The following is a 25,863-nucleotide window of genomic DNA, read 5'->3' as shown; positions in this document are numbered from 1 at the left end:
CCTCTCTTTCTCCACCATCTCTGTCTCTCTCGCTCTTTCTCGCTCTCTCTGTCTCTGACTGTCTCTGTCTGTCTGTTTCTGTCTCTCTCTCTCTCTGTCGCTCTCTGTCTCTCTCTCCCCACCACCTCTGTCTCTGTCTGTCTCGTTCTCTCTCTCTCTCTCCCTCTCACTCCACCATCTCTCTCTTTCTCTCCATGCTCTCTCTCTCCATCCCAGCTGTGTTCTACAGTGTTATTTATCCTGGTCTTCTGGAACAACAGCTTATCGCACCACCCAAGCCTGTTCCAATTAGCTCTACTTCTGGGGATCATCGACACACTCTCTAAGCATCTGCTCTGTCGTACGCATGTATGTGTGTGAGACACTGACAGGGTTCGAACCCATGTCTCGTGAAAAGTGCATTGGCCCGCTAAGCCAAACACCTGCGCCTAATTGAAAGGGTAGACACCTGCGTCTCAGTCTTTGTGTGATATGTTTCATTTGATAGATGTTGCTCAGCTCAACATGACTGCAAATCAGTACCTCATTTATTTCATTTGGAACCATGCCTCTCTCATTCCTTTCCAAGCCAACTTACGTGATATAAGGCCGGGTTGTTTTTTTCCCAGCTACTCTCGTGTTGAGACCGTACCACCAAACAAAGATAGGAAGGAAAGAGAGTGGAATGAACGAGAGAGGAGTGAAGCAGTAATTACTGGCTTGGTTGCTGTGTTTCAGGGCTGCTGCCTATGTTAGTGGCTCAAGGTGCCTAGCTAAGTGAAATAGACTGCTTTCTTTGAAGGGCATTCTGTCCTCATATAGAGGTGTAACTAAGCACGCACACACACACACACACACATACACATGCACATGCACACATACACATACACATACATATACACATACACATACACTTAATGAAAGAGAACGACTCTCTGGGCTGATATGTGACCTGCTAGCACCTCCCCTGGTAAGAGGGGAATGAGGCAACCTCAGAGTTCCACACAAGGATACTAGATTGACACATACAGGAATGAAATGGACATGGAATGGTAGTGGTTCTATAATGGACAGAAAACAGGGGTAATGAATACACTGTACACAAGACAATAACTCATTGCACAAGTAGAGTCGCAAAGCTATTAACAAAGGAAGGACTGTAGACTGCAGTGTATCAATGGAACATTATGTCAATCTATACAGTATTGTCACGTCTACTCCAATTGCCCCGCTCCGGCGCTCAACGTTGCCGGTTTACTAACCACCAGACCTGGCAACCCATTATTACGGACACCTAGCAACCCATCACTACGCACACCTGCACCCCATCATCCTTGATTACTTACCATTTATCTAGCACTCTATTTCTGTCAGTCATCAGGTAGTATTGTTTATATTTCCTTGTTAGACGCTTCTCTTGTTTTGTATTCCTTCCATGCGTCTACTTTACAAGTATCCGTATGCGTGATATATGTGAAGTAACCCAGACTGCTCTACATTGAAAGTTACATGTGAAGCCTCGTACAAGGGATTCTTTTACAATTGTCCCATCACTGGTGAAGTTTAATTCATTCACGCATTTGTGTGTTCAGCTAGAGTAAGAACCTCTGCTGTTCAAAAGCAGACCCGCTGAGGAAAAAAAAACGGATCCGAATGAACGTTGTTTCCACGTCACTTTGTCGCCATTTCAACAAAATGATTTGTGATGGAGTTGAATCAGCGTGGAAAACTGATTGGATTTTCAAAAAGTCATCAACGTATTGGGGGGGGGGGGGGGGGGGGGTCTGCCTTTTTTTTTTAACCTAAATCCTGTGACAATGGTGAAATATTTGATTAATTTGACGTTGGTTGACAACTCAACCAAAGTTAAATCAAAACTAGAAGTGACATCTGTGTCTAACCCGTGGGGAATGCACGGGACTCTTGATGCTTTGCCAATCCTTTATCAGCCTTGTCATCTTGGTATCATAGAACCAAAATTACATTCTAACCCTTCTGTCAAATGACTTGCCTAGTTCTCTCAGTTTGCTTCATCTGCAATTGAAATCCACTGAGCGTTGGACTTTAGAAGCACGACCATGACTGATATCCCTCTATCTGCCTGCGCAGCTTTCCCACCCCATTTGTAATCCCATCCAATTCCAGGCTTGCAGGAGCAGGACCCATACGGAATACCGGGGAGAAATTCCCAGGGATTTTCTGCCTCATCTGTTCCTGGTAGGCAGATGGTGATGGAAAACTGAAAGGTGTCGTTTGTCTTCATCAGCCTCCCACTCCGTGAGGATCGAATGGAGAGGAAGAGGGGGAGGAGGAGGTGGAGGGAGGAAAGGAGGATGCAGGTTATCTATAAATGGCTGTGACTGAGATTGTCGTGTGAGCTGGGAGCTTGAGACATGAGACATGTCAGCTCCCGAGATTACTAATATAGATTTTCCCATACAGCCTGGGATATGGAGGGACAGAAGAACGGAGAGAGGAGAGGGGTGGAGTGTGGTGTGGGGGGCGGAGGTGCTCCCAGCTCGAACATTTGGATCTTTGGAAGTTGTGGGAAAGTACGTTTTTGGTTTTCCATTGGTTCTGGGGACAAAGCCATACGTTTGGTAAAACTGACAGTATTTTCAACTTTCCGAGAAGTGAATTACAGTTCCCTGTTCTGGGAACCTTAATGTTTAGGTTGCAGAGAGGTTCTGGGAACGTTTTACTATGGTTCACTGAACGTTTCTATGAATGTAAATTATAGGTTATTTGAAGGTAATAAAAATGATGTTCTGAAAACATGTTTTTTGATAACAATGCCAGCTTAGTTTGGGTTAACTGTTTTGAACTCCAAGCACTGATGGAAATTGATTTGCTTAGGCATTAATCATGCAAATACATCTTTTCTATTGTGGCACAGCATTAGTGAATTTCTAAGCTATGCTCTTCTCTTCTGTTTTCTAAGCTATGCTCTTCTAGCCATGGACTAATTCCATGACTAGATAGTTTTGTTGATGCTGACAACGGAATGTATGTGTTTTCAATAACATTCTTAGAACGTTCTCTGAAAGTTACTAAAGTTGTCTTGTGGTTTTTATGAAAGGTTTTCTTAACGTTCTCTGAACAATGTGAGAACATGACTTTAAATAGAAAGAACCATATGGAAACTTGTAGGAAACGTTATGCTGAAGCACTAAAATTCCCACAGAAGAATGTTGTTTCTTAACGTTCTCTGAACTATTTGGCAACATTCCAATGTCAAACCAGTTGGAGAGCGTTTGTAGAACATTACCAAAATTGAAATTAAATGTAAACATGTATGAACTTTCAGGAGACGTTCTGTTAAAACTTCTTCAGGGTCAGTGGGTCCCCTGCGGGATGGTTGTGCTAACGTAGGCTAATGCGATCAGCATGAGGTTGTAAGTAACAAGAACATTTCCCAGGACATCTGATATTGGCAGAAAGCTTAAATACTTGTTAACCTAACTGCACTGTCCAATTAACAGAGCTATTACAGTGAAATAATGCCATGCTATTGTTTGATGAGAATGCACAGTTTTAATTAGGCACATTTGGGCAGTCTTGACGCAACAGAAATGCAATGGTTCATTGGATCAGACTAAAACTTTGCACATACACTGCTGCCATCTAGTGGCTAATATCTAAATTGCACCTGGCCTGAAATAAATAACATTATGGCCTTTCTCTTGCATTTCAAAGATGATGGTACACAAAAAATACAAAAAACGGTTGTTTTTTTCTTTGTATTATCTTTTACCAAATCTAATGTGTTATATTCTCCTACATTCCTTTCACATTTCCACAAACTTCAAAGTGTTTCCTTTCAAATGGTACCAAGAAAATGCATATCCTTTCTTCAGGGCCTGAGCTACAGGCAGTTAGATTTGGGTATGTCATTTTTGGCGAAAATTGAAAAAAAGGGGCCGATCCTTAAATGTGCTGAGTTGGTTCCAAAGCCAAGCAACTATCCTGCACCATTCCCAGAAAGTTGTGGGGAGGTTCTATGCAAAATAACCATAGGACAACCACACTCTCACCGAGCTATAAGTAATATATGGTTCTCAGAACATTATATGCTAGCTGGGTTGTCTCTTATGTGACTCTCTCTGTCGCTACCCACTCCTCTCTTTCTCCTCTCATTTATCTCTTTCTCGCTTTCTCTCTCTCTCTGCCTCCCTCCCTCTCCTCCTCCCCAGAGCCTCCTCTTTGACATGCTGCACCACAATTATGTATCACTGTGCCATCTGCCCCATCAAAAGTGAATAACTTTACAACCACACTTTCTCTATCTGCTGAGACACACAAACACATACAGGTAGCCTCGAGGTTAGAGCATTGGGCCAGTAACTGATAGGTTGCTGATTTGAATTATGGAGCTGACAAGGTGAAAAATGTGTCACTGTACCCTTGAGCAAAGCACTTAACCCCAATTGCTCCAGGGGTGCAGGACAATGGTGACTCTGGCTGTGACTCCATTCCTTGCAGGTGTCTCAGGGGGAGTTGGGATATGCAAGAAACACATTTTCATTCTGCACTTGTACAAGTGTGTAACAGGACAAGTAAAAGCACCCCCCCCCCCCCTAATTAGTATCACACACCTGCCCTTTAACCTTGCATGCAAATAAAATGTGCCGAATACAACAGGTGTTACCGTGAAATGCTTACTTACAAGCCCTTAATCAACAATGCAGTTTTAAGAAAAATAGGAATTAAGAAAATATTTACTAAATAAATTAAAGTAAAAAAATGTAATAAATAAAAACACAATACAATGACAAGGCTATATACAGGGGGTACCAATGTGTGGGGGTACATGTTGGTAGGGGTAAAGTGACTATGCATAGATAATAAACAGAGTAGCAGTAGCATAAAAAAAGGGGGGGAGGGGTCAATGCAAGTAGTCCGGGTAGCCTGTTACCGTAGCTAAGCTCTCTGCCCCAATCAGACAGGTCCTTTAGAAAAACAAACAAATGGGCAGGGTGTGTCACCATGACCGTGGTCATCCTACAACACATCTCAGACCAGTGTGCAGCAACTAGCAATGCTATATTGACTGCGGACCGGGACATTCACTTGATCAGCTGGCTATGCTGGTAACTTGTTTGGTCCAACGGGACCAGTGGCTCATTCTAGTTAGTCCTTTCTAGCTATAGAAACTATCCCGAGGTTCCATGGGGTTTACAGCTACACGTCCATGCTGGGAAAGATCCTACCCTCCCTGGGGCCTTTATCAACCTCCCTCAGTCTCAGTCTGCTCCAGAAGGTTGCTGTTCTGTTCTAATGTTCTAATCACCAGGACAGGAGTAATGGCAGACAGGAGGGAGCGTGCCCGGGAAAAAAACAGGGATCAAAAGAGGGACACTCCTCGTCACTCACTCACGGGTGATTGGCCTCCACAGAGGGAGGGAGAGCGCTCTCGGCTACAGGCAGCCAGACACCCAGTCAGCCCCAAAACTTTCAGCCGAGAGTAAACAGCTCCACCACAACCACCCCTCTCACCCGCTGATGATTGGAGTTAAATTGGAAAGGAGAGGAGAGGCATGCAATGCACCATAGTAATCAATGGAGCTGTGCTCTGGCTTTGCTCTAGTTTAGTCAGCAACTCTTGACATTGGGGAACATCATTGTGTTGATCCTTTTTATTTTCCCTCCAGAGTTTACCTTATTGAATGGATCCTGTGATGATGAAGTATTATTGATATGATTGTTGAACAGAGGGAATGTAAGGTAAAGGTTGTTGGTGATGATGATGGTGAAGCAGGGCTAGTGCTGCTGATCTCAGAACTGGTAACCTTCTTGGGACGGTAGTAGTTCCATCTGGTCTATCTTATGGCATCGCGTGATCTAGAGGGACAACATGTTCAATGGTCCATCCGTCAATCACCAAAACAGCTGTCTTTAGAAGGACTTTTTCATGTACAAGTTCTCTTCATAAAATGGCGTACGGCTCCATCTAGTGGCTCTTTTTTTTTTTTAAGAGACAGGAGACAGAAGTTCCATGAACAGTGATCTATTTTTGGCATGAGTTATACTCACAATAACTTACATGATTTGGATGTGCAATGTGACTGCTGTATGTGACTACTCAACAGAAGTAGAAAATAAACAAAACTATATTTTCAGCAAAGAGCAATTTCTCAAGCAATAATTTTTTCTGGGAGTGGTCTGAGTATGGAAGGGGAGAAAAAGCTGATATTGTCAGAGAGGTTTAGACCTCTTTCTTATTGGTCTATGACATCATTTACCACCTGGTGATGTAACCAGGCAGGCCAAAACGCCATCCTACCCAAACAGCTTTTCAAACAGCTCTTACACTAAAAACGACATTATCATTATGTTCACAATTTCACATTATTATTCAAATCTCATAGTGTGGAAATATATATAAAACACAGGAAATGTTCGTTTTTGACTGCATTGGGCCTAATGTTTCCTCTTTCCTCTTCTGAAGTGAGCAACACCCCCTCCTATTGTTGAGCATCTGAAAGAGTATTAAAACAGAATCACACATTGGCTTGCGGCACAATTAACATAAACAGGCTAACTCTTTACCTAACAAATTACTTTAGTTTATCTCAATCAAATCTTTAAAGCGGTGATTTCTCCTCTTCCGCCTGCTGCTGGGCTGCCAGAGTCTGCCAATCTCCTTCTCTGCTTTCACCAGCTTTGTGGCCAACTCAGTGCTGGCCCCAGGCTCTTTTTCGAAATGCCTCTCTTCCTTCATTATTGCCATCTTGCCCTCCAGCTCAGCCTTGAGCTGCTCAAAGGAGATCCTCCATTGCTCCACATTAGCCTGGATCTCTCTCAGCTGGGTGCAGATAGTCGAGACTGTTTCCCTTTTAGTGAAGTTGTTCTCCAGCTCACTCTTCTTCTCCTCCATTTTCCCTGGCTCGCTCTAGCCAGCTGAGAGGCCCCGCTCTCCTCGTCCTGCAGTCTGGCCTCCATAACTGCCATCTCCCCCTCCAGCTGGGAGGCCCTGGTCTCAGACTCCTTGTTGATTCTAAGTGTGTCTTTCAGAGTCTTCTCCAGCTGGGAGGCCCTGGTCATCCTTCAGTTGATGAGATGTCTCTTCAAGGCCTCTCTCTCCATCCACAAAGCTCCTCCACATTCCTCTTCCGCTCCTCAATGGTTCTCTGCTGCATGGCCCCACGGAGCTTCTCTTCAGGCTGTCCTTGACGTTCTGCAGCTCACAACATTTTATCGTTGGTGTTCCGCCATAGATACGTTTCAACACAGATCCAAAAAAGGATTGTACGCGATTTGAGAAAAACTGTAAGTAAAAGGATCTTATACAGCTAGCTTATATACCTCGCTGACAGAATCCATTTTATACTAGTTTATAGAATTACATTTGAGTAATTTAGCAGGCGCTCCTATCGAGAGCGACTTACTAGTTAGTGCATTCATAGCTAGGTGGGACAATCACATATCACAGGAATGCTAAGTACACATTTCCTCAATAAAGTAGTTATCAGCAAAGTCAGCTGATAGAAATGGGTGGGGTGGGTGTGAGGGGGGAGGGGTCTATTGTATGTGTTGGTTAATTCAGTACATTCCTTATAACGTATAACATAAAGTGCTGTGTGTCAACGTATCATGATTGAGATGTTTTGCTATCACCTCCAGGTGTGGTTTGATGTCTTTTCAGTACTGTCTGTGCTGCGCACTGGCCATCAGTGCAGGAATATAGCGTTTGGTGTGCGCATCTGCACTGAACATTAGGAACATCTTCCTAATGTTTAGTTGCACCCGCTTTTGCCCTCAGAACCGCCTCAATTCGTCGAGGCATGGACTCTACAGGGTGTAAAAAGCGTTCCACAGGGATGCTGACCCATGTTGACTCTACAGGGTGTCGAAAGCGTTCCACAGGGATGCTGACCCATGTTGACTCTACAGGGTGTCGAAAGCGTTCCACAGGGATGCTGACCCATGTTGACTCTACAGGGTGTCGAAAGCGTTCCACAGGGATGCTGACCCATGTTGACTCTACAGGGTGTCGAAAGCGTTCCACAGGGATGCTGACCCATGTTGACTCCAAATCTTCACAGTTGTGTCAAGTTGGCTGGATGGTGGACCATTCTTGATGCACATGGGAAACTGTTGAGCATTAAAAATATATTTTTTTAACACCAGCGTTGCAGTTCTTGACACACTCAAACCAGTGCGCGCCTAGCATACCCCGCTTAAATATTTTGTCTTGCCCATTCACCCTCTGAATGGCACACATACATCATCTCTCAATTGTCTCAAGGCTTAAAAATCCTTCTTTAACCTGTCTCCTCCCCTTCATCCACACTGATTGAAGTGGATTTAACAAGTGACATCAATAAGGGATCTTAGCTTTCACCTGGATTCACCTTGTCAGTCTGTCATGGAATGTTTTCCAAATGTTCTGCAAATTAATGAAGTGTTTTTTATTGGGCATTTACTCCCTGTAGCTAATGTAAAAATATATACATAAAGTTAGAATACACATTACGTTCAGATAAGAACCAAGTGCAGACTGTGTTAAAGTAACACTTTATTTCAACAACAGGGGCAGGCAAACAGGTCAAAGCAGGCAGGGGTCAATAATCCAGAGTAGTGGGGCAAAGGTAGAGGACGGCAGGCAGGCCCAGGCAGAGATCGGTAATCCAGAGTAGGGGCAAAGGTAGAGGACGGCAGGCAGGCCCAGGCAGAGATCGGTAATCCAGAGTAGTGGGGCAAAGGTAGAGGACGGTAGGCAGGCCCAGGCAGAGATCGGTAATCCAGAGTAGTGGGGCAAAGGTAGAGGACGGCAGGCAGGCCCAGGCAGAGATCGGTAATCCAGAGTAGTGGGGCAAAGGTAGAGGACGGCAGGCAGGCCCAGGCAGAGATCGGTAATCCAGAGTAGTGGGGCAATGGTAGAGGACGGCAGGCAGGCCCAGGCAGAGATCGGTAATCCAGAGTAGTGGGGCAAAGGTAGAGGACGGCAGGCAGGCCCAGGCAGAGATCGGTAATCCAGAGTAGTGGGGCAAAGGTAGAGGACGGCAGGCAGGCCCAGGCAGAGATCGGTAAACCATGAGTAGTGGGGCAAAGGTAGAGGACGGCAGGCAGGCCCAGGCAGAGATCGGTAATCCAGAGTAGTGGGGCAAAGGTAGAGAATGGTAGGCAGGCCCAGGCAGAGATCGGTAATCCAGAGTAGGGGCAAAGGCTTGGACTAAGCAGCTGGGCAGCCAGCAAATGCCGGGACCGCAGAGGGGACAGTCGCCAGGTAACCACAGGTAGCGGGTGTGAGGAGCTCCGATTCAGTTTGTTGACCATCACTAATTAGGAGGAGAAATCTTCGAGAATCATAAAGATGCTCCAATCAAATCCTAAAGGTGCTCCAAAGGCCATGGTGTGACTGTGAAGCCTCCTTTTTCTCCTCAGCCTGTTAAAAAAAACGTGATGTGTTTTCTCTTCTCTGGATATGAGACCCCCTTAAAGGATGTTACCTAGAGGAAGTTTCCTCCTTGGCTACATCTTGTGGCAGTTTATTGCATTCTTCTGCTTCCACGTTAAAGTGAGTATTGTCAGCCAAGTATTGGTTGGTGATGAAAATGATGATGATCACAGAGTATGCTGTGTACATCTTGGATAATGTGCAGGTCCTCCCCGGTGGTTCAAAGTACTCCTGAGAAGAAACTGAACCAGCCTTCTCAGGAGATGAATACTCCATCCAGCGATGATGTCCTACAGACCTGTACGGAGGGTTAAGCCAAACCCCTGGACGACAAACTTATCGATAGCCCACCTGACAATGAACCCCCACTCTGTGACAACATCCAGACCTTCCTTAGGGGGAACGAAAAACCACTCAAACTCGAAGACGTGAAGGACTCTAGAGGGTGATACTACTTCCCCTCCGTGACCTGCAGGTGTCCTCACAGATCAACGGCACACCCCTCGTCGACGAGCAGCAGTGTCAGTTGGTGCGGAGCCCGTGTGGACAAGTTACAGCCCTGTCAGATGAGTGAAAGAGTCCGAAGTGCTGTACTCAGTGCTGCTGGGAAAACACCTTGAGGCAGATCCAAGGAGGACATGCGGAGGGAAGGTGCAAGCAGTCTACAGTCAGCCCAGCCACCCTCCCCTCGCTTTCACACGCCCTTGCACACACCCGGGGAGAAGAGAGAGAAGAGGAAGAAGGAGAAGAAGCCAGTAAGCTCCTTTCCTATGGACAACACACAGACATCCAACCATGTCCCCACAGATGTTGAGTTCCTCTTGCAGGAACTGCTGACACACTCCAGTCAAATGAGGTCTAGCATTGTCTTGCATTAGGAGGAACCCAGGGCCAACCGCACCAGCATATGGTCTCACAAGGGGTCTGAGGATCTCATCTCAGTACCTAATGGCAGTCAGGCTACCTCCGGCGAGCACATGGAGGTGCTGTGCGGCCCCCCAAAGAAATGCCACCCCACACCATGACTGACCCACCGCCAAACCGGTCATGCTGGAGGATGTTGCAGGCAGCAGAACGTTCTCCACGGCGTCTCCAGACTGTCACGTGCTCAGTGTGAACCTGCTTTTATCTGTGAATAGCACAGGGCGCCAGTGGCGAATTTGCCAATCTTGGTGTTCTCTGGCAAATGCCAAATGTCCTGCACGGTGTTGGGCTGTAAGCACAACCCCCAACTGTGGACGTCGGGCCCTCATACCACCCTCATGGAGTCTGTTTCTGACCGTTTGAGCAGACACATGCACATTTGTGGCCTGCTGGAGGTCATTTTGCAGGGCTCTGGCAGTGCTCCTCCTACTCCTCCTTGCACAAAGGCGGAGGTAGCGGTCCTGCTGCTGGGTTGTTGCCCTCCTACGGCCTCCTCCACATCTCCTGATGTACTGACCTGTCTCCTGTAGCGCCTCCATGCTCTGGATACTACGCTGACAGACACAGCAAACCTTCTTGCCACAGCTCGCATTGATGTGCCATCCTGGATGAGCTGCACTACCTGAGCCACTTGTGTGGGTTGTAGACTCCGTCTCATGCTACCACTAGAGTGAAAGCACCGCCAGCATTCAAAAGTGACCAAAACATCAGCCAGGAAGCATCGGAATTGAGAAGTGGTCTGTGGTTGCCACCTGCAGAACCACTCCTTTATTGGGGGTGTCTTGCTAATTGCCTATAATTTCCACCTGCTGTCTATTCCATTTGCACAACAGCATGTGAAATTTATTGTCAATCAGTGTTGCTTCCTAAGTGGAAAGTTTGATTTCACAGAACTCAAAAACTCAAAAGCTACAAAAAATAGAATTGCTAAACTGTTCATTGACAATGCAAATGGTAGAGGAAGTGTGTGTTTATGGGTGGCTGGTTTTGGAAGGGGGTTGGCTGATGGTTTCAGTACAGTAAGCTGCTCTTTATAGGAGGCATTGGGAGTTTCAGAGCTGCATTGAAGTGAAGACCGTGTGTGAAGACATCTCTTTCTCTGATATCACCTCTGCTTCCAACAGAAGAGATCACCATGTTCCTTTCTACTGCTTCTATTACAGCCCTGCTACTCACTCTGTCTGGTAAGACTGACTTAACACTGACTAACTACAGTAAAGTGAAATCCCTGACTATAGATTATATTGTAAATATGGAGATGATTACTTTCAGAAGTATTAATACCAGATCCATTGATATACTCTGCACTCACTAGGAGGCACAATGGTCTTGTATTGTAGGATCATGATGTATTGTAGTATTTTTATCCCCAATTACAACAAAATCTTTCTATATTTCTGCAGGTATGGAAGCTCTCGTACTGACCCAGGAAAAGTCCCTCTCTGTGAACCTGGGAGATAATTTGAAAATATCCTGTGCTGTTAGTGATAGCTCTCAGACCTGGACAATTTCATGGTACCGACAGAAGGCTGGAGGTGGCCCAAGTTTTTTGCTTGCTGACACCACAAGAGCAGCTGGGCTTCCTAACAGGTTCACATATTCTGAACCAGGATCTGGCTACACTGAGTATCTACACATCAATGAAATCACGGCTGAGGATGAGGCAGTGTATATCTGTGCTTGTGTTGGTGGCTGTGGCGCCAGTGTATAACACAGTGATGCAGTTCAATAGACTGCTCGTACAAAAATACATCAGGGCTTCAGATTGGAAAATAATACTTATTAAATGTGCACAGGTCACTGAATGCCACCGTGTATAAAAGGGGATTGCGTTGGGTAACAATTCAATATCAAACTAAGTCCTTTGCTTCATTTTTTTCATGGATTTCTACATCTTGATGAATGGAGACTTGCCAATGAGAAGAGCATGAAGAACGGTCTTCAGCACAGATGTTTTTGTATCGAGATGTATCACTGTGAGGACATGGTACCAAGTTTGGACAAGGAACTGAAGTCACCATTGGTGAGTAAAATCCCTTGTAAATAATCACGTGATATGTTTTCTTATATCAACAAATCTGTCTTTTTTTTTTTACCTTTGTTAAGTGACATGTAATGGTTAGAATATATGTTCAAATCTTCAGCATGTGTTGATTCAAATGTATATAACACAAAATATACATGATCAATAATAATGAATATGAATCATTGTTGAGGTAATATATTAGTTAAAATCATACTGTACATTCATTTATTTAATTTATGGTAACAGGGACTACAGTTGACAATTTGCCAGCTTGTTAAATCTGACACATTTACAGAGATGATCTTGATCAATGTGAATAGTCCCTTTCAAATAAACCTAATTAAGTCAAGTACACTAATTGTCTTATGAGAAAGAGGAAAGCATGTATTTTTTTGTTTCAGGATTATAAGTGATATTCTGGAAAATATAAATAGACTACAGAGGCAGTTGAAAGTTTAACACTAGGATATTACATCTATGTTCAAAGATAAATAATGAATTGTTTGAATTTTGACTGAATTTAAAACAATTACAGTGTACTTTAAGTTAAATTCCATTCTTGTTTTTTTCAATGAGAAAGTATCTTGATCCATCTCACTGTTGCAGTCTGTATCTTTTGTGTCCTCCCCTGTCAGCCCATCCTCCATCACCCCCTTCTCTGGTCCTGATGGCCCCAGCCCAGGCCCCTCTCTCTGGGGACAAGACCACCCTGGTGTGCCTGGCGCAGGGCTTCCATCCTGACGGTGCCTCCCTGTCCTGGTCTGATGACGGTGGCTCTCTGACGGGTGCTGAAGTCCAGAAGGGCGAGTCTCAGCGCCAGGCTGACGGCACGTACACCCTGAGCAGCCTCCTTAGTCTGCCCTCAACACGCTGGGGCTCCGGACAGACCTTCACTTGTCACCTGAGCCACTCAGCACTGACCAACCCACTGAGCAGGAGTGTGAACAACGGGCAATGTTCAATGTTCGGTTAGGTTTGCATTTCCCCCACTAATGGTTAAGATTAGGATTGAGGGAGGGGAAGCTGATCCTAGAACTGCCCCCCCCCCCCCCCTAGCAGCAGTGTTCCCCCAGATAGAGGGACTGTTAGTGTGCTTCACATAGTTTAATAGATTGGCAACTTGCTTTAGAAGTTATTGAAGTTTAGTTTTTTTCATGATGTCTCTTTTTGTGAATAGGGACCTCTGATGATGAATGCTGTATTGCTTGTGAAGTAATCTGAAGAATTTCTGCATGTTGATGTGATGAGTTGAATAAAGCATTTCATGATATGATGTTGCCTCTATTTGATATTTAAATAATGAAAGCCATTGTGCAAAGGCTTTAAAGTAGACTTTTACCATACAATTCTTCAGGGTTGGTGTTAATCCATTAATTTATTGGGACCGTATTCTGTTAGTCAGCACCTCTCCAACATTTTAGGGTGTGCGTCAACGAATGCTTTAGACTGCATGAGTGGCAATTCATTTTAGGGGTATATTCAGTCCGCATCGCTGAAGTCCAACTTTACAGCATGATTGAAATTTAAATGGAATGTTTAAATACTGCATTCACGTAAACGCTGCATATATCGGCTCAATTGGAAATGACCTTTAGCCTACATTTCTATCTCTGAGTCTGTAACATGCTGACCAGACGGACACGTCGCGTGCGCAAGCGTCACAAAATAAATGTAGAAATCCATGTTATTCAATTATTGCACCCACACTGCTCGAGCGTGCCAACGAGCGTCTGCGTTGCCAAGGGTTAAAATATAACTCCTTTCTATTTCTGACGCAGATCACGCTGCAAGTCCTGCCTCTCCCATCTCCTCATTGGTTAATAGAAGCAGGTACCCACGTGCCATTTCCTCATTGGTTATACCCACGTGGGTGATTGAAAGACGGACTGTTTTGCCGGTTGTCGTGGTAATACTATGAAAGTGTAGATGCAATCACCATATAAGTTCAAAGATGAAAAAGCCTGGAAGGAGGAGAGATGACTAGAAACGATTCAGTTGGCCGGACAAAATAAATTTATGCAAGCTTGTACTTGCTAGCTAATTTGTCCTATTTAGCTAGCTTGCTGTTGCTAGCTAATTTGTCCTGGGATATAAACATTGAGTTGTTAATTTACCTGAAATGCACAAGGTCCTCTACTCTGACAATTAATCCACACATAAAATGGCCAACCAAATCGTTTCTAGTCATCGCTCCTCCTTCCAGGCCTTTTCATCTTTAGAACTTATATGGTGATTGGCATCTAAACTTTCATAGTATTACCACGGTATTATACAAACACATTCTGATGAGAAGTAACTTACAAACATATGATGAATATAAAACATCTTACCTATGTTACCAACTAATTCTGATTATTCCCCAAATGGTTCAAAAGATCCAATGACAGGATGTACTGGGTCAGCAATTGTAGTGCAGGAATATGTGTGTGTGTGTGTGGGGGCGGGGGCAGTCAGGAAACCTATTACAGGAATGTGGGGTGGCAGTCACTAAACATATTACAGACAGTGGCGACCTGTCAAGAATTTGCCTGTTTTGCATGTTATTTTGGCATTAATACGTGTCACATCAGTTCACAAACAATGTAAAAAATAATGTATCATTGAGTTAATAAAGCCACATACAAACATTGTCTCTTTTTTGTTTTCTCGAGTAAAGCAGCTCCAAAATGCAGGTGTTTCAGCCTAGCTCAGTGTTTTCTGTGGTGGTGGCGAAGCCAGCAGACAATATGGAACGTTGATTGGCTCAGTGTTCCATCACTCGTGGGGACTTTACGTCACTGCCAAGTGTAAGAGGAGACATTGAAAATTCTAGTCCTTCGGCTGCTGCCGTATAAGTGCCCATCCAAGAAGGCTCAAGGTCAGTGGCCACAGATAAAATGACATCAAATCACGTTATATGTACAGTAGCTTTGATTGGACTGATCATGTCAACATCACACTATCAAAATCTTAGCTAGCAGTCATCATCATGAATCAAATTGACAATCTACTGGCAAATCCTTTTTAATCCTTGTCATATGAAGAGAAATTATATATAAAACGTATAGGTGTTCATCGGCTATCGGACATTAACACTACACAAGTTGAAAATCGCAAATTCAATGAGTGGTTTGGAAGGAATCAGTGACAGTGGCTGTGTGGTCCCAAATCTAGGATTAAGGGGCTATTTTCCAAGTTTAAAATGATAAACAATCAACATTGGCCATGCTGTCAATGAAGTATGATTTGTGCCGTGGTCAAAACAACTGTAAACTTGGAGGACCAGCTGGGTCACCATCCTGTTAAAGTGAGCCAAGCATGTGAGTCCAAAAAGTTCAGTTAGGTCAGTTAGGATCACCACTTTATTTTAAGAATGTGAAATGTCAGAATAATAGTATAGATAATGATTTATTTCAGCTTTTATTTCTTTAAACACATTCCCAGTGGGTCAGAAGTTTACATACACTCAATTAGTATTTGTTATCATTGCCTTTAAATTGTTTAACTTGGGTCAAATGTTTCGGGTAGCCTTCCACAAGCTTCCCACAATAAGTTGGGTGAATTTTGGCCCATTCCTCCTGACAGAGCTGGTGCAACTGAGTCAGGTTTGTAGGTCTCCTTACTCGCACACACTTTTTCAGTTCTGCCCACACATTTTCTATAGGATTGAGGTCAGGGCTTTGTGATGGCCACTCCAATACCTTGACTTTGTTGTCCTTAAGTCATTTTGCCACAACTTTGGATGTACAGTTGGGGTCATTGTCCATTTGGAAGAGCCATTTGTGACCAAGCTTTAACTGATGTCTTGATCTGTGGCATTGTGTCGTATGACAAAAATGCACATTCTAGAGTGGACTTTTATTGTCCACAGCACAAGGTACACCTGTGTAATGATCATGCTGTTTACTCAGCTTCTTGATATGCCACACCTGCCAACTGGATTCATTAACTTGGCAAAGGATAAATGCTCACATACAGGGATGTAAACAAATTAGTGCACTACATTTGAGAGAAATAAGCTTTTGATGCGTATGGAACCTTTCTGAGATCATTTATTTCAGTCATGAAACATGGGACCAACACTTTACATGTTGCGTTTATATTTTTGTTCAATATATGTAGGTCGTGAATGGCCTCACACTCCAGTAGGTGGCGGTGTATGCATCTTAAATTGGGTGCGATCCGCCAACACAATCCCAAAGAAGAAGTATTTTTGTCATTGAGGCGGCATGCTAGCAAAGTAGAGCTCATTTTAAACTTTTGTTAAAACCCTACATGCGTTTATGTTTTGAGGAAAGGAGATGATTCGCTTGGATGGAAATGACCGAAACACATTGATGAACATGGTAAGAAATGTGTCCTTGCTAACCTACCAGCCAAAAACTGACGTTAGCTTGCTACGTTTGTTAAACGTCCAACCAGGCCAAACAAGTGTAACGTTAGCTAGGACAATGACTGGGTCACATTTTGCAAAAAAACGGGAACTTGTGCCTGGTGACTGTTGTATTTATAACATGTAAATATCACCGTATTCCCTATTTTGACCAGGGCACTTAGGAAATAGGGTGCCATTTGGCAACCACGGTGTCGCGTTAGCTAATCTGGTTTTGGACAGGTGCTGCAGTGTAGCGGTCATGGCGGTAGGCTGTAACAGTTCGTGTGTTAAAATCTGGTGACTGAAGTACACACTTTAAATCATATATGCTCCTTTGAGACCCCTCTTTCAAAGATTCAAAACTCTTCTAGCGATGGTAGTGAAAATAATAGGCGACTTGATTATTTTTTTATACATGACCCAAAACATTATGGGACGTTAATTGCTTGATGAATTCAGATACTGTGCACAAACCTTTGTCTTTAGAAACATGCGTTCCTCAGTTTTTTGTGTGTTAATCTAAAATTATGTAATGTATTTACTATTCAATTAAACTAGATTCGTTTTTACTAGCCAGCTGTCTAATTTAGTGACAGAGGTACTATAGAAAAAAGTACAGGTTTGGCTAGTACTCCACTGCCATAAAGGGTTCCCTGTTGGTGGTAATGATACATGTTGTCCAGTAAAGGGCGTGGGTACTAGGATAAGATCAATAAACTCAAGAGGAACAGAAAATATTGTAACTTATGAAACCAATGTTTATCATCAACAATAAACTGCTCTTCTAAAACACTAATCTCCTATGCTGAACCACTACAGATGGGAAACATATCTCAACGAGTCGGTTGTCCTTGGAAGTCAAGAGATGCATGCTGACAATAGTACACACATTTCTGTGGAGCCAAGATCATGGATCCCTCTCACCTCTGCTGTAATTGGCCTACTGGGTAAGTAGGCTACATGGCTTGGCTTAAAGTCTGGCTTTTTCCCTAAATGGCACACTAGTCCCTATTTAGTGCACTACTTTTGTCCAGGGCTTTGGTCAAAGTAGTGCACTATGTAAGTACTAGAGTGCCATTGGGGAATCACTGTGTAAATACAGTGCCTTGCGAAAGTATTCGGCCCCCTTGAACTTTGCGACCTTTTGCCACATTTCAGGCTTCAAACATAAAGATATACAACTGTATTTTTTTGTGAAGAATCAACAACAAGTGGGACACTCATGAAGTGGAATGACATTTATTGGATATTTCAAACTTTTTTAACAAATCAAAAACTGATAAATTGGGCGTGCAAAATTATTCAGCCCCCTTAAGTTAATACTTTGTAGCGCCACCTTTTGCTGCGATTACAGCTTTAAGTCGCTTGGGGTATGTCTCTATCAGTTTTGCACATCGAGAGACTGAATTTTTTTTCCCATTCCTCCATGCAAAACAGCTCGAGCTCAGTGAGGTTGGATGGAGAGCATTTGTGAACAGCAGTTTTCAGTTCTTTCCACAGATTCTCGATTGGATTCAGGTCTGGACTTTGACTTGGCCATTCTAACACCTGTTTATTTTTGAACCATTCCATTGTAGATTTTGCTTTATGTTTTGGATCATTGTCTTGTTGGAAGACAAATCTCCGTCCCAGTCTCAGGTCTTTTGCAGACTCCATCAGGTTTTCTAGAATAGTCCTGTATTTGGCTCCATCCATCTTCCCATCAATTTTAACCATCTTCCCTGTCCCTGCTGAAGAAAAGCAGGCCCAAACCATGATGCTGCCACCACCATGTTTGACAGTGGGGATGGTGTGTTCAGGGTGATGAGCTGTGTTGCTTTTACGCCAAACATAACGTTTTGCATTGTTGCCAAAATGTTCAATTTTGGTTTCATCTGACCAGAGCACCTTCTTCCACATGTTTGGTGTGTCTCCCAGGTGGCTTGTGGCAAACTTTAAACAACACTTTTTATGGATCTCTTTAAGAAATGGCTTTCTTGCCACTCTTCCATAAAGGCCAGATTTGTGCAACATACGACTGATTGTTGTCCTATGGACAGAGTCTCCCACCTCAGCTGTAGATCTCTGCAGTTCATCCAGAGTGATCATGGGCCTCTTGGCTGCATCTCTGATCAGTCTTCTCCTTGTATGAGCTGAAAGTTTAGAGGGACGGCCAGGTCTTGGTAGATTTGCTGTGGTCTGATACTCCTTCCATTTCAATATTATCGCTTGCACAGTGCTCCTTGGGATGTTTAAAGCTTGGGAAATCTTTTTGTATCCAAATCCGGCTTTAGACTTCTTCACAACAGTATCCCGGACCTGCCTGGTGTGTTCCTTGTTCTTCATGATGCTCTCTGCGCTTTTAACGGACCTCTGAGACTATCACAGTGCAGGTGCATTTATACGGAGACTTGATTACACACAGGTGGATTGTATTTATCATCATTAGTCATTTAGGTCAACATTGGATCATTCAGAGATCCTCACTGAACTTCTGGAGAGTTTGCTGCACTGAAAGTAAAGGGGCTGAATAATTTTGCTCGCCCAATTTTTCAGTTTTTGATTTGTTAAAAAAGTTTGAAATATCCAATAAATATCGTTCCACTTCATGATTGTGTCCCACTTGTTGTTGATTCTTCACAAAAAAATACAGTTTTATATCTTTATGTTTGAAGCCTGAAATGTGGCAAAAGGTCGCAAAGTTCAAGGGGGCCGAATACTTTCGCAAGGCACTGTAATCTGGTCTTGGGCAGGTGCTGCAGTGTAGCCATCATGGCTGTATGCTGCAGCGTGTCTTGTAGGACCTAGACTATAACAGGGGGTTCTGTGAAGCTGCCCTGGCAGTTGCAGGTGTGAGCATGTATACAGCAGTTTGATGCTCATGTATGATACTGCAGACAAACTTTGTCTTTAGATAACAGAAGTGTCCCTTCTATCTTTTTGTGTTGAAATAATGCTGTAGACGTATTTACAATTAAATTAAACAAGATTGGCTTTCGCCAACTAACTTTAGTGGGAAAGGGGTACTGTAGAAGATTATACAGGTTTAGTAGTCTAGAGCAGGTGTCAAACTCATTCCATGGAGGGCTGAGTGTATGCTGCCTTTTAATTTCCTTTCAATTTGTGTGTAATAAATACTTAAACAACCAGGTGACTGGAGTTTAAAACTAATCAATGAGCTCAATTGATCACACAAGTATGAGGGAGAAGCGACAACCCCGCAGACAGTCGTTTGACCACATGGTCTAGTGACTAAGATTTCCCTGTTGGTGGTAACGATAACGTTGTCCAGTAGAGGGCATACTTTGAATAATATCAATAAACTCATGAGGAGCCGATCAAATTTTCTTAAATTGAACTGTCCCACATATGAAACCAATGTTTATCAGATCAGCGAACTACTGTACTAAAAATGTATCTTCTGTTTCTCACCTGTAGTGCGTTGGCATCTCATCTGCCCGATGTCCTTGATGAACTCACATGATGGGTCGTCTGTGGAGACCAGATGCATGATGACAATGAAGGGGCAAAGCATATTATCACATTCGATTTCTGTTAGAAATGGGTTCCTCTCACCGCTGCTGTAATTAGCTTACTGGGTAAGTAGGCTACATGGCTTGGCCTATAGTCTGTGTGTGTCCCAAATGGCACACTATTCCCTACTTAGTACACTACTTTTTAAGCTATGTGGCTTGGGCTATAGTCTGGCCTTTTCACCAAAAGGCACTATTCTCCATTTAGTGCACTACTTTTGTCCAAGGCTTTGGTCAAAGTAGTGCACTATATAGGTACTAGGGTGCCATTAGGGAATTACTATGTAAATAATCTGGTCTTGGGCAGGTGCTGCAGTGTAGCCATCATGGCTGTATGCTGCAGCGTGTCTTGTTAGACCTAGACTATAACAGGGGGTTCTGTGAAGCTGCCCTGGCAGTTGCAGGTGTGAGCATGTATACAGCAGTTTGATGCTCATGTATGATACTGCAGACAAACTTTGTCTTTAGATAACAGAAGTGTCCCTTCTATCTTGTGTTGACATAAATCAAATGCTGTAGACGTCTTTGCAATTCAATGAAACTATATTTGACCAGCTAGTTAACTTTAGTGGCAAAGGGGTACTGTCGTGAAAAGTGTACACAGGTTTAGATAGTAGTCTAGGCCCAGAAAGATTTCCCTGTTGGTGGTAGTGATACACATATTCCAGTGAGGCATACCAGGATAATATCAATAGTCATGAGGGACAGATCAAATAGTCTGTTTTATAAATTGAACTGTCTGACATGGATCTGTTTATCATTTCAACAATAAACTGCATACTAAAACACTTCTGTAATCTTTCCCACCTGTAGTGGTTCAGGATATTTTAACAAGTCAATGTCCTTGAAGTCACGTGCGGCATTGAGACCAGATGCATGAAGGGCCAAAGCATAGAAATAGAATGACAGATTCTATTTCCGTGTCGCCAAGATCCATGGATCCCTCTCACCTCTGTTGTAATTGGCCTACCTGGTAAGTAGGCTACATGGCTTTGCCTATAGTGTCTGTCCCAAATGACTCCCTATTTAATGCAGTACTTTTGACCTGGGCCCATATGGCTCTGGTCAGAAGTTAGTGAACTATATGGGGAATGGTGTGTCATTCTGGACATGCATGCTTTTGATAATCTGGTCTTGGGCAGGTGCTGCAGTGTAGCCATCATGGCTGTATGCTGCAGCGTGTCTTGTAGGACCTAGACTATAACAGGGGGTTCTGTGAAGCTGCCCTGGCAGTTGCAGGTGTGAGCATGTATACAGCAGTTTGATGCTCATGTATGATACTGCAGACAAATGTCTTTAGAAAACAGATGTATGCCTGCCTCCCTTATTTTATGGTGGTTAAATGCTGTAGGTGTATTGTGCAACTCCCGGCCTATTTCCTCATTGCATGTGTCATGCTTCGTAGGCTACGCCCACCATTTTCAACTTATCTTGTGTAAAGATTTGTCAATTACATAAGCGATGTGTTCTGTGGAAAATTATGAACGACTTGGAAGGCATGTTCTACGACGCACTAGCGGAGTGGAACTTACCTCCCAGTGTGTTGTGTTATTTTCCAGAGAACGCATAGAACCCCCGCGTTGGTTACCCCTTTTGTATCATGGCTATAATTTGACATAATTAGCAGAAGTGTGTTCCAAATCCACTGAAGTAGCTAGCAAGTTTAATTGATAGCTACAGTAGTTGCCTTAGTAACCAAACAGACTTGCTTATTTAGCTTACCAAACCAGAGAAGACTCCCGTTGGGCAATGGAGATATGTATAACTCCTCGGTCAACAGATTGTCACCAATCATGTTCACATTGTCATGCAGCATCACACGGTTGTTAGCTAATTGTCATGCTTGTGAAAATCTGCCAATTTTCCTCAACAGTACGTAATGTCACTGAGAACAAGTTAATAATCTCAAGAGAAACATGTGTAATGTTATAGTTGATGAAATTCATGCTAATGAATGAAGGAGAGCTTTCCTTGTCCCAGAATTCAGAGGACGGCCCATTGATGACACATGGGCAATTTACACAATGGCTGTTAATACAATTCCAATGGAATTTCCGCTTCTCAAAGTATCTGACCAAACCAGCAGTCTTATTTTACTATTATGAAAATGTTTTCAATTTGACTTTTGCTGTAAAAAGCAGTTCAAACATGGAAGAATGAACTCTAGCCATTGAATTATACTATTTATTTTACCTTTATTTAACTAGGCAAGTCAGTTAAGAACAAATTCTTACATGGCGTTATAGGGAAATAATGCATACTCTAGAATGCCAATCTGAAACGAGTATTTAACAATTCCATGGTATAAAGTAGTGGTCTCCACCGTTTTCTAGCATGAGAGCTAGGGATAACACGATATATCGGTGAGCATATCAGAAACTAGATGTCTAGTTTAACGCTTATGTTCAAAACCGATGTCAAAGTTTGTGCATACCTATATAACTTAGGTACATAGCCTAATGGTGCCACGTAAAATGTTGCGCTACACATGCAACGCAGCATTCCTAACCTAGCCCACAATGTCTGCTGTGTGGATCGAGCAGTCATTTGAAAGAGTAAGAAAATTTAAGCGCGACAACTCAAAGGCAAAATCATTAAAGCCAAGATAATGGAATTCATTGCCCTTGATAATCAACCGTTCTCTGTCGTGGGTGATGTTGGCTTTCACCGACTGGTCGAGCACCGGTACACACTACCAAGTGCGCTATTTTTCAGATGTTGCCCTACCGGAGATGCACAATAATAGCGTCACTGCTATTAGCTTCACGACATGCATACTATGGAATGCCGTTTGGGTCTTTACGTGTCAAAAAGGATACAGTAGCACTGTCAAAGCTGTACAAAAAAAGTCTGCAAACACCGGCCACGAACGATGTGTTTACAATACCGCGTTGGTAATAAAGCTTAATTTGTTCGACCGCAACGTCTGCGGTAGCTAGCTTTACCTTGGTACCTAGCTAGCACCAATATAACCAGCCTGAAAACAATGACAAGTATAAACTGCAGTCATTTTCATTATTCTTAGAAATCATTTTGGAATCCTTTTGAGTAAGTATTGTTATTCGACTATTGAAATTGTAACTAGCCAGCTACTTAACCCTGTTGCCCAAAGCTAGCGTTATAAGCAGCCAGCGAGCTTCATCTGGCTAGTAATGCTCGACAGGACCGGGTTATGTTGTGAAGCTAACCACAATAAGGATTAGGCACAATAGTGGAAATTGCGGTTTGCCTTCAAAATAAACGTATGTAATTGACAGTGATGCAAATTAATACAAAGTAGACCTATGCCAAACTGTTATTTTGAAGGATAATTGCAAAGTCCACTACTGTGGCTAATCATTATTGTGGCTAGCTTCACATAGGTGTCTGACCACCATTAATCAAATAAGAACTGTCTTATAAATAGGGTTAATTTAGATGGCATCTACCTATATAGTTAGCTAACTACAGCTACTGAAACGGTTGTCTTTTTGCTATGTTTTTGGGGAAGAACATTGTTTGCATCCATGAGCTAGCTAGGTTTTTTTATGACCTGCATTGTAGGTGTGTGAGACAACTTTACCAGCATATCATACGTATTGATGAATCGTTGTGACGTGATACTGTAATCAATGTATAAGAAATGTATAAACGTGTTAAATTATGTGCCGTGCAGTCATTCAGGTCCTGATTGGTCGACAAGCTTATTTAGTGTTATTTGACACGCAAAGACCCAAACAGCGTTCCATAGAAATCCTGGTTGAGAATGAAATGAATGAACAAATGAATGAAACAGCACAGCATGTAAGTGAAAGAAATAGGTTTTGATTATGTTTTACTTGTAATGGGGACATGCGTAAATGCCAAAAAAATAACTTTTTGGTATGTGTGTGTAACCTTTATTTAACTAGGCAAGTCTGTTAACCAATTCTTATTTACTATGAAGGCTTAACCAAGACAAACACGGACGACCCTGGGCCAATCGTGCTCCTCCATATGGGACTCTCAATCACGGCCGGATGTGATACAGCCTGGATTCGAACCAAGGACTGTAGTGACGCTTCTTGCATTGAGTGCCTTAGACCGCTGTGTGTGTGTAACTATTTAACTGTACTAGAATGCTTAAAAGCCCCCTAAAATGTTTATCTGTATTTATTAATTTAAAAAAATGTCAAGGAAAATATTGGATATCGGCAAATTGTCATCGGTGCATCACTAATGAGAGCTACTAAAACAATTTATTTTTTATAGCGTTCAAATTGGCACATTATTCTCCTCTGCAACTCTTCCACGGGATTTGTTTGTTGATAACTGGTCAAATAATGGCTCATGAAGGAGGCCCCATTAAAATGTGTTTTATTTTTTTAAATGTTACACTCAATAGGCTTATTACAAATGTGCATTGAGAAGTTATCTGAGTCCATGTCAATGTTTAAATCAGATAAATTGAGGTCTGGTGGAAACTAACACATTTGAGTTTAATTCTCCTTTTAATTATGCATTAAGCAAGAAAGGAATGTCAGTCTAGCTATGTTTCTGCTGTTAGGCCTGCTGCAGCACAGTTTGCAAAACAATGGCAACCCAATTGATACTACAAATCATATCTTTGTCAGGTAAGCCTACTATGCAGTTACCATTTTAATTGGTTTTGGGGGAAAGTCTGCCTACCCACAAGGCGGCTATCATTAGCATGTGTCTACCCACAAGGCGGCTATCATCAGCGCGCGTCTACCCGCAAGGCGGCTATCATCAGCGCGCGTCTACCCGCAAGGCGGCTATCATCAGCGCGCGTCTACCCGCAAGGCGGCTATCATCAGCGCGCGTCTACCCGCAAGGCGGCTATCATCAGCGCGCGTCTACCCGCAAGGCGGCTATCATCGGCGCGCGTCTACCCGCAAGGCGGCTATCATCGGCGCGCGTCTACCCGCAAGGCGGCTATCATCGGCGCGCGTCTACCCGCAAGGCGGCTATCATCAGCGCGCGTCTACCCGCAAGGCGGCTATCATCAGCGCGCGTCTACCCGCAAGGCGGCTATCATCAGCGCGCGTCTACCCGCAAGGCGGCTATCATCAGCGCGCGTCTACCCGCAAGGCGGCTATCATCAGCGCGCGTCTACCCGCAAGGCGGCTATCATCAGCGCGCGTCTACCCGCAAGGCGGCTATCATCAGCGCGCGTCTACCCGCAAGGCGGCTATCATCAGCGCGCGTCTACCCGCAAGGCGGCTATCATTAGCATCCCTAACTGGATATATACAGAGTGCTAGCCAAATGCGCGCACCAAACAGACAGACTGGGGCAATATTGCTGGAAATGAATTGGCAGATATTGTTACGTTTGTCTTTTTAAGCCGATGGTTGCTACCCAGGGGTGGGATAATGTCAAGGTGGTGGTGTTTGGATAGCAGCCGGGAGCTTTGTTTATGACCGTTTGCGATAGAACGCAAAAAAATAAAAGCAGTGAAGGAGCAAAATCAAACTAACCGTTGATGTTTTGACTGATGTATATTCATAGAACTAGATTAAATGTTATGTATAGTGGTGTATTGTCATCACGATAACCATTTGTCAAAGATTCAGTGATGTATGTTATTATCCACTTCTTGTCGCAAGCAACAAACACTACAACCATGAAAAATGTGTTCATGACAGAATGACCTTGCAGGGGGCTCTGTAACAACTTGACTCTCAGC

General features: G+C 43.4%; 2 protein-coding genes across 4 annotated transcripts in view; both read left to right on the top strand.

Annotated features, from left to right (window-relative positions):
• Positions 1-11,390: 11,390 nt before the first annotated feature.
• LOC139369627 (immunoglobulin kappa light chain-like) lies at positions 11,391-13,392 on the top strand. Its single transcript, XM_071108892.1, has 4 exons — positions 11,391-11,487; positions 11,707-12,000; positions 12,285-12,326; positions 12,965-13,392. Exons 1-4 carry the CDS (start codon positions 11,439-11,441, stop codon positions 13,300-13,302), a joined length of 723 nt encoding a protein of 240 aa, XP_070964993.1. The 5' UTR covers positions 11,391-11,438; the 3' UTR covers positions 13,303-13,392.
• Positions 13,393-16,506: 3,114 nt separating this feature from the next.
• Positions 16,507-25,863, top strand: part of LOC139370450 (SEC14-like protein 1) — a 66,512-nt gene continuing 57,155 nt past the window's right edge. For 2 of the 3 annotated variants that reach the window (XM_071109942.1, XM_071109933.1), the window contains exons 1-3: positions 17,509-17,630; positions 20,101-20,261; positions 21,009-21,168. The gene's annotated coding sequence lies outside the window, so the exon portion shown is untranslated. Of the gene's footprint in view, positions 16,655-17,502; positions 17,631-20,100; positions 20,262-21,008; positions 21,169-25,863 lie in introns of those variants that run through there. The other variant, XM_071109937.1, reaches the window with a different exon arrangement.

This window comes from Oncorhynchus clarkii, chromosome 17, assembly GCF_045791955.1.
Source record: "Oncorhynchus clarkii lewisi isolate Uvic-CL-2024 chromosome 17, UVic_Ocla_1.0, whole genome shotgun sequence".
In the NCBI taxonomy this organism is placed as follows: Eukaryota; Metazoa; Chordata; class Actinopteri; order Salmoniformes; family Salmonidae; genus Oncorhynchus; species Oncorhynchus clarkii.
This window is presented reverse-complemented; position numbering and strand designations above follow the sequence as displayed.